The sequence below is a fragment of the Lipotes vexillifer genome, unplaced genomic scaffold, assembly GCF_000442215.2.
Source record: "Lipotes vexillifer unplaced genomic scaffold, Lipotes_vexillifer_v1.1 scaffold2136, whole genome shotgun sequence".
Classification (NCBI taxonomy): domain Eukaryota; kingdom Metazoa; phylum Chordata; class Mammalia; order Artiodactyla; family Lipotidae; genus Lipotes; species Lipotes vexillifer.
Window position 1 is genome coordinate 347,966 of NW_006792995.1, and position 9,716 is coordinate 357,681.

General features: G+C 42.8%; 1 protein-coding gene across 1 annotated transcript in view; it reads right to left on the reverse strand.

Moving 5' to 3' along the window:
- Positions 1–258: 258 nt before the first annotated feature.
- PRDM4 (PR/SET domain 4) overlaps positions 259–9,716 on the reverse strand; it is a 23,838-nt gene continuing 14,380 nt past the window's right edge. The window contains exons 8-11 of the mRNA XM_007466192.1: positions 8,872–8,999; positions 7,928–8,242; positions 6,301–6,469; positions 259–820 (exon numbers count right to left, since the gene is read on the reverse strand). Of these exons, the coding sequence (XP_007466254.1) occupies positions 508–820; positions 6,301–6,469; positions 7,928–8,242; positions 8,872–8,999 (925 nt within the window). The 3' untranslated portion in view covers positions 259–507. The remainder of the gene's footprint in view (positions 821–6,300; positions 6,470–7,927; positions 8,243–8,871; positions 9,000–9,716) is intronic.

The window sequence follows — 9,716 nt, forward strand, 5'->3', positions numbered from 1 at the left end:
CAGGCATAAATGTATCATCCAATTATGTAAATAAAGAATAGATCTCAGGGCTTCCCTGGTGGCGCAATGATTGAGAGTCCGCCTGCTGATGCAGGGGACATGGGTTCGTGACCCGGTCCGGGAAGATCCCACATGCCGCGGAGCGGCTGGGCCCGTGAGCCATGGCCGCTGAGCCTGCACGTCCAGAGCCTGTGCTCCGCAACGGGAGAGGCCACAGCAGTGAGAGGCCCGCATACAGCAAAAAAAAAAAAAAAAGATCTCAAAAGTTGACACTTTCCTCCCCATACGCCACTTAAAAATAGGATACACGCTCTTCTCTCAATCTTTCTTAAAGTGTTTTCATTAGGATACTTTTCTATAAGTGCTTTATCCATTCCCATTTAGTCTGTTTTGACTGTTGGCTGGAAGGAAATCAGAAATTACTTTATATAAAAAGCACGGTAGTGGATAACTGGTCATGTGTGTTTTTCCCTTTTGTACTTTCCATCCAAAACAGCTGGCTCCCTTTCATTTATGTGTAGACAGAGCCTCATCCGCGGGATACACAGCACTGCTAACCCGGCAGCCTTCTGCCCCCACAGGGTCCGTGAGCTCCTCCTCCTCTGAGTCGTCTTCCTCCTCCTCCTCCTGCGCTGATGAACTGGACATAGGCCCTTTGCAGGTTTTCAGGTGTCGGGTGAGATGATATTTGGTTAGATAAGCCTTTGTACATTTTTCACAGACATAATCCCGTTTTCCTTCATGTGAATTGAGATGTTTCTTTAAGTGATTTGTTCTCAAGAACAGCTTATCACACTTGGGGCACTTGATCTGGCGTTCTCTAAGAGGAACACAAGAAAAAAGCATTTGATTTGGGGTTACAAATGACAACTGAGGCACACACTTATTCTGCACAACCTCAGACCTTTGTCAGAGAAGCTCTACCCAAGTAGAATCAAACTTTTTTTTTTTAACAGGAGATGTATCATATAGAAGAGTCATAAAACATTTGTAGTTTAAACACCACAGACTGATTTTGCTTGTTTTAGAACTCTATGTAAATGGGATCATACTGTATGTATCTCTCTTGGGTTTTGCTTCTTTCACTCAGTATGTTTCTGAATTTCAATCAAGCTGCTGTATCAGTAGTTCACTCCCTTCCACGGCTGTAAGCTACTTACAAATATACCACAACTTATCTGTGGCACTAGCTCTGTCTGTTGTTAATGGGTATTCTGGTGGTTTCCAGTTTTTTATCACCACAGGCAAGACTGCTATGAACATTTCTACACTGGTGTGTGGATTTGCATACGCATCAGTTCCTCTAGAGCAGGGGTCCGCGGCCTGTTCGGAACCGGGCAGCACAGCAGAGGTGAGCAAGAGAAGCTTCATCGGCCGCTCCCCGTGGCTCGCATTACTGCCTGAACCATCCCCGTCCCCCATCCGTGGGAAAACCGTCTTCCATGAAACCGGTCCCAGGTGCCGAAAAGGTTGGGGACCGCTGCTCTACGGCATATACTCAGGAGAGGCATAGCTGGATCAAAGGATATATACATCTTCAATTTTACTAGATAATGCTACGCTGTTTTCCAACATGGCTGTATGGATATACACATCCATCAACAGCCATTTGTGAGTTTCCGTTGCCCCACATTCTTACCAACTTGAAAACTCAAATTTGAAAACATGTGCCAATTGACCAATACACAATGGTATCTAACTATGGTGTTCTGGTAGCCCCTACAACAAAAAATTATCTGGCTAAAGATGTCAGTAGTGTCAAGGGTGGAGTAAACTTGGCCTAGACATTTAGAGCTGAAAAGAAACTTAGGGATGACACAGAGCAGGAATTTTTTAACTCTTCTTTTGAGCATCTGAACCCTATGTCTTAATCAAAGTCCAATATGTGAAGCAAATAAAAGGGGGTTAAAATCCTTGATGGAGTGTGAGGGTGCAGTGGAAAGTTCTGAAGCCTGGTCTCCTTAGCATTTCTACCACCTTCTCCAGCAGGACGTGGCAGAGAAGAATTCTGTGGAGCTACAGGACAGGGAAAACTCAGTCCCTGACTTCACGGAGCTTACATTCTAGTGGAGGACTCACACCATAAGCAAATTAAAAATATATAATGTGATATCAGATAGTAATAAATACTATTAAAAAAAGTGAAGCCAGGTAACAGTGACAGAGTCCTGTTTTAGATGAGATAATCAAGGAAGGCCATTCTGAGGAAATGACGAACTTAAGCAGAAACCTGAATGAAGTGAGGGAGGAAGACAGGGAGATATCCAGAGGGAGGTTTCTAGGCAGAGGCAGTACAGTACGAAGGCCCTGACACAATGTTCAGTACGCTGAAGCAGTAGCAAGGGGAGGCCCAATGTGGGTAAAATAGACAGTATGAGAAAAGCAATAAAAGATGGAGTGCGGGGCTTCCCTGGTGGCGCAGTGGTTGAGAGTCCGCCTGCCGATGCAGGGGACGTGGGTTTGTGCCCCGGTCCGGGAAGATCCCACATGCCGCGGAGCGGCTGGGCCCGTGAGCCATGGCCGCTGAGCCTGCGCGTCCGGAGCCTGCGCTCCGCAATGGGAGGCCACAACAGAGAGAGGCCCGCGTACCACAAAAAAAAAAAAAAAAAAAGATGGAGTGGGACACGTAGTCAAGTACCACTACCACATCATGAAGGGACTTCTAGTCAATGAAGAATCACGACTGGACATGAGCACAATCTGACTTATGTTTTAAATATATCACTCTGGCCACTGTGGACGAATACAGCATGTGTGTGTGGCACCTGTGTGTATATCTGTGTTGGGGAATGGATGAGGAGAGAGAAGAGCAGCAGGGAAGTCAGCTGGGACACTACTGAAGTTGTCCATAAAAAAGATGCTGGTGGTCTCAACGAGGCAAGAGCTGAATGAAGGAAAGAATGGAAGACTGAGTTGAGGATGACTCCAAGGTGTTTGGCTTGAGCCACTGGGATGAATGGTGGTATCATTTTCTGAGCCGGTGAACACTGGGGAAAATCAAGTTTGTTGGGTTAACACAAAGAGTTGAAGTTTGGACTTATCAGGTTTGAGCTGCCTAGCGGACATCCAGAACTCAGAGATGCTGAGTGAATGGTTAGTTGTATAAGGCTGGAGATACAGATCACAAAGCCACGGGACTAAGATAACAACCTAGGGAATAAGCACCCCACTCTTACTCTCAAGTTCCTTTCTTAGAGGAAAGGCAAAGTCCCATGCCTTATACTCCCAGGGGAACACTGGGAGAGGAACAACTCCTACATTTGGCTTTAGGGGCTATAGTTCTTTTCTAAGCAGATAAATAGAATGAATTCCAATACTAACATATGCATTTTGAAATGCCTAAAAGTAAAGATACAAACAACTGAAAATTTTACCAATGATCTCTATAGGAAGTCTCATTCAAAAGTATTGGTTGGGGAATTCTCCAGCAGTCCAGCGGTTAGGACGTTCACTGCCGAGGGCCTGGGTTCAATCCCTGGTTGGGGAACTAAGATCCTGCAAGCCGTATGGTGCAGCCAAAATGTATATATATATATATATTGGGTGAATGGTGCTTCTTTTATGAATGACTTATACTAGCATTAAGTCCTGACAGTCCGAAAACAACTTTTATACCAGGGGAGTTTGGCAGAGGCTTATTATATTTTGTCATCATGAGAAAGTGTCCAGATCCACATTTAAGAAAATTGCTTTCACTGGTCAATATCTGATAAAGCCAATTTCCAACCCAAAAGGAGATAAGCAGTTACGACTAATCTCAAAATAATTTCTGGGCTTCCCTGGTGGTGCAGTGGTTGGGGGTCCGCCTGCCGATGCAGGGGACACGGGGTCGTGGCCCGTCCAGGAGGATCCCACATGCCACGGAGCGGCTGGGCCCGTGAGCCATGGCCGCTGAGCCTGTGTGTCCGGAGCCTGTGCTCCGCGACGGGAGAGGCCACAGCGGTGGGGGGCCCATGTGCTGAAAAAAAAATAATAATAATAATAATAATAATAATTTCTATTTCATTATGCTGTGAAATGGCTACCATAAAAGCAAGTGCAAATTTACGCATCACTTGAAAGAACAGAAAGTCAAGGTCAAGGAAGATAATAACTCCTCTTTATGTGTGGTTTTCAAGAAGTAACAATATAGCCACTTGCCAGAGGTACTGTGAAACAAGTCCTTCATTTGGATCAACTCAGTAGCACTCAACACTGACTGGACATTAGACTCACTTGAGGAGCTTTCTAAAAATACCAAGGCCAGGGCTCTACGCCTGACCAACTAAATTAGAATCCCTGGAGCTGGGGCCCTGGCACCAATCACTGTTTTTCACATTTCCCAGCTGATTACCATGAGCAGTGTTATCGGTTGGATATTTGTCATCCCCCTACCCCGACTCCTAAATTGGTATGTTGAAGCTCTAACTCATAATGTGATGGTATGTGGAGGTGGGGGCCTGTGGGAGGTAATCAGGTTTAGATGAGGTCATAAGGATGGGACCCCCATGATGGGATTAGTGCCCTTATAAGAAGAGGAAGAGAGACCAGAGCTTGCTCGCTCTCTCCACCATGTGAGGACACAAGAAGGCAGCCATGTGCAAGCCAGGAGGAAGGCCCTCATCAAAACCCAACCATGCTGGCACCCTGATCTCGACTTCCAGCTTCCAGAAGAATATAAATTTCTTTTGTTTAAGCCACCATCCAGTCTATGGTATTTTGTTAATGGCAGCTCAAGCTGACTAATATAAATGATCCCAGAGATCTCTTTCAGCTCTAATTATGTACAATCATATCTAATATTTGATAATTAGTGTGTCTAATTTCTAAAATTTCATACTAAGAATGAAACCACTTAATGTAGACTTTGTTTTAAAAGGTCATTTTGAGAGTTTGGAATGTAGATCCAGACTCCTTGGATGTTTTAGTGTTTCAGGTTGCACTGTGGCTATGAATCATATAAAAGACCTGATATGAAAGCAAAATATTTATCTAAAACCCATAATAAGAATATAAAGTTTCCATTTTTTATGCATTTCTAAATAATAATTCAAGCTAACGTTTTCGCCCTCTTCTAACACTTGCTAAAAGCTCAGGACCACAAAATCTGTTCTCTTCTCTCTACTACTACTGTAACTAACACAGACTGGGCAATTAATTACAGTTGGATCCATGCAATAAAATCCTAATAGGTCTTCCAATACTTGGCCTTCTCCTTCAATCACCCTTTCCTGCTGCCAGAGTAATCTTATAAAATGAACATCTCAAAAAAAAAAAAACCGAACATCTCACCATGACATTGTTTCCCTTAAAATCTTTCAATGCCTGTGCAAGAATGTGAATACACTTAACATTACTGAACTATACTTAGAAATGGTTAAGACAGTAAAATTTGTGTTTTATGCCATAATTAAAATACACACATGCAAGCACACACACGAAGCACAGAATAGTTCCTGGTACATAGGTAGAAAAAATGCTTCAGTGACTCTCCATTATTTCCAGAATGAAATTTAATTTTCTCAGTTGGATAAAAGGCTCTTCATGATTTGGCTGCTGCCTCTCTCTCCCTCGCTCTCATATACACCCAATGCTCTAACTATAAAGAACCACTAGCGGGACCTCCTTGGTGGTCCAGTGGTTACAACTCTGTGCTTCCACTGCAGGAGCACAGGTTTGATCCCTGGTCAGGAAACTAAGATCCTGCATGCCGCACGGCGCAGCCAAAAAAAAAAAAAAAGAAAGAAAAGAACCACTCGCATTTCACAGTCCTTTTCGCATACTCCGTTTCATCTGTCTAGAACAGTATTCTCATCCCTTACCCTTCACTGTCTCCCTGAATAACTCTAATTTATCTCCTTTAATGCTTGCTCAAACTACCAGGACACTTTCCCATGACACTGCAGGCTGGGCTGGGGCCTCCTCTCTGGTCTCTCAGGACCCAGCGCTTACCCTGACATCTGCAACACAGTACAACAATTACTCTTCTGTCTCTTAATGCTCTCCAAGCTCTTTAAATCCAAGGACCATCTCATCTTTGTATTTTCACCACTTAGCACAGTGCTGGGCATCAAGGAGGTACTTAGGAATTTGTTAAATTAATGAAATGATGTTTTGAAAATATGAAAAAAAAGGAAATACAGAGAGTAGAGGTGAAAAATAAGAAAAACAAGTGAAATCTTTCAGGATAAACCAAAACGTTAGTTTTCCAACCTCTGCTTGGCTACGCGGAACACAGGAGGCACCGACGGGTGCCAAAGCAGGAGACAGATGACAAGCCTCGTTCCCCGCCCGAGGGGCGTCGGGCTGCGGGCGACTCACTGTGTGTGGATGAGCACGTGCTGCTTGAGGTCCTGCCTCCGCATGAACAGCTTGTCACAGTAATCACACTTGAGGTTCTTCTCGCCCGTGTGGATAACCATGTGGGACTCCAGGTGAGCCTTCTGGGTGAAAGACTTGTCACACAAAGTGCACCTGTAGTTCTTCTGACCTGCACATCAACCCAAATTACACCGTGAATAAAACTGCTATGAGCATTCTCAGGATGAAGAGGCACATTGTACAGGTATGTGGCGGAGGCAGGAATGAAACAGAACCGACTGTAAACTGGGACTTCACTTTCTGGGACTGTGTACCCAGAGGCACTGAATTTATATTCTGCAACTAAAGCTAGTGAAGCTAACATATCTGACCTCCTAGGACTGCTTACCTACACACACACACACACACACACACACACACACACACACACACTTATAACGCCAGTGCCCAACTTAATTCAATTATTTTTTAAAAAAAACTCATGAAGTCTAGTACTTGCCTATAAGCAAACATATTTTTACAACCTACATTTTAGTATTCTTTTTTAAAACATATAATATGACCTCATAAACCAGGGATGAAATAAAATCCTTTTAAGAATGCAGAAATAGGGACTTCCCTGGTGGCTCAGTGGTTAAGAATCCACCTGCCAATGCAGGGGACACGGATTCAAGCCCTGGCCCAGGAAGATCCCACATGCCGCGGAGCAATGAAGTCTGTGCACAACTACTGAGCCTGCACTCTACAGTCCACAAGCCACAACTACTGAGCCCACGCACCACAACTACTGAAGCCTGTGCACCTAGAGCCCGTGCTCCACAACGAGATGCCACTGCACAGCAACCAAGAGTAACCCCCACTCGCGCCACAACTAGAGAAAAGCCCACACGCAGCAACGACCCAACACAGCCAAAAATAAATAAATAAACTGATATTAAAAAAAAAGAAATAAAGTTACTCTAAGTCAGGGGTTAGCAAACCTTTTCTTACAGGCCAGTCAGAATCTTAAGCTCTGTGGGCCATACGGTCTCTGCTGCGACTACTCAGTCTTAATGGAAAAGAATAAGGAAAAGCTTTACTTTCAAAGATTTGGAGAATGAATGACCCAGCCAAGAAAACGAAACTAAAACAGTTACTTTATAGCAAAGTAAAAAAGTAAGTGAAAAAAAAAGTGCTAAGAGAAAGGGGTTGGTTTGTATGGAGTTTAGAAAATAGAAACTCAACAAATTTTGGCAGTGTTTACTGAGCAATATTCAAAGGAAAGAAACTGGCTGTGGCTGGTGACCAGGGGTGAGCTCTAATGGGAGGCTCAGGCTGTTTCTGTAGAATTCCCTTTAGGCCCAAACACATACATCAACTTCCTGATTATTAACTGCATTTTTCCAGTCACCTTCAAACTATGGTGGGGGCACCTGGAAAGTGAAGCATCTTAATAACAAGAAGTAATACTCTCTGAGGAGGCACAGTTATCCCACCAAGACTTATGACCCAACAAAGTCCTGCTGACAGCCACCTGGACTCTTTCTAACATCTGATCTCAACTCTACCTGCAAGACTATCTTGCTGCCAAGGCCTTACTAATTTCTAATTTTGCAGAATTTCACTTTGATGGTCCAACACAACTTACCTGTATGTATCTTGAGGTGGGTCCGCAGGTTGCTGGGATCACTGAAAGCCTTGCTACAGAAATCACACTTGTGGGGCTTCATACCCATGTGACCCATAAAGTGAACATGAAGTTTGGAAGGAGAGATAAAAGCTTGGGGGCACATGGAGCACTTCCACTTCCTTTCTTTGCTGTGGCTTGGCCCATGGCTGCTGCTGTGGCCCTGGCTAGGAAGATGGTTATGGATGTGGCTGGTCAGGTGGGCTTTGAACTCTGTATAGGAACTGCACTCCTTGCCACAGTTACAGAGGTGCACATCTGGGTGTTCAGGAACACCTTAAGAGAAAGATTATTCAATGTCTTCTGATACTTAAATCTTAAAACTTGTTGATATTAGTAATTGTTGCTGATAATTCTCCCTTCTACCAAAATTTCCAGCTTGCCCACTACCTGTAAAATTAAAACATCTTGTTCAATGCTCTAGTCCCAACATCTCAAATAGCGTGTCAGGCACATACATAGGGAACACTTGGTAAATATTGGATTATAAGGCATCTTTCCTAGGCAAAAAACTTAAGATTTTGTAGTATACACAAACTCCTAAACATCACTTGTCATCATGACACAGTGCAAGAAAAAGCCTATGAAGGTTAAACCAACTCAAGGAGCTTTGCTGTCCTTTATGAAATGAAATTGTAATGGTTCAAAAGGAACATAGGAACTTCAAAATTCCCCAAATCAAAGTCCTAACACAGAAGTTCATACTGCCTGGTCAATAACAATTAGCTTATGAAGAATCTCACGGATTTTGACACTTTTAACATGGGGTAATATCCTGCTTTTATATACACAAAGGTATGTGATTTATTTCAGCTTACATGTAAATCGTTACCAAAACTTTACTACTGGTCCTTGGTGCTTTTACTATGCTAGATTCATAGCAAACAAGTCTTACATAAACTTACCAATCTGCTGAGCATAATCCCGGCTGTAATAAAAAAGCAGTTCATTTTCAGGAGGGATATCTTGTGAGGTGCAGAAATAGATTTTTCCATCATGGGGATAAGCCACCAAATTCTGCTCTTCCCGATTCCTAAGTTATCACATTTAACAGATGAAGCATATTAAATTTATTTTATTAATTAAAAAAAATTTTTTTGGCTGTGCCACACGGCTTGCAGGATCTCAGTTTCCCGACCAAGGATTAAACCCAGGCCACAGCAGTGAAAGCCCAGAATGCTAACCACTAGGTCACCAGGGAACTCCCATCAAGCATATTAATTTTGAAATATATACTAAACATATCATATCCCTACAGCAAAATCCTATATGAAAACTTAGATGTACTATTTCTCTGGGTCATTTCTCTAATTCCCTATACTACCTATTAGGAGTAACTTGCATAGAAACAGAATTCTTACTTCAATATCATCCTTTATAGTCAGAAATACTACAGTCTGTTACTGGAAGAAAAATAAGTAAAAGTCTTAAAACAATACGACAAAGACACAGAAATAGAAAGCTGAACAAGAATTAACCACAAGAGCAGCCTAAGGGGTTGACTAATAGCTAATATAAAGAAAAGGTACCCACTTGCAAGGTCAATGGTAATTGTACCATTCCTTACTGCATTAGTAAGTTGAATAAACTGTTCATAAAACAAGGATAGTTTCTTATATTTTGATTTATAATAACCCTTAGTCAACAACTGCTGGGGTGAAGAAGGTGAAAAGCCTTAGGCTTAAGGTATGTTCTGATATCACTGTCATTTGGATTCTTCGATTCTTCCCTATTTTATTCAAAGCTTCCT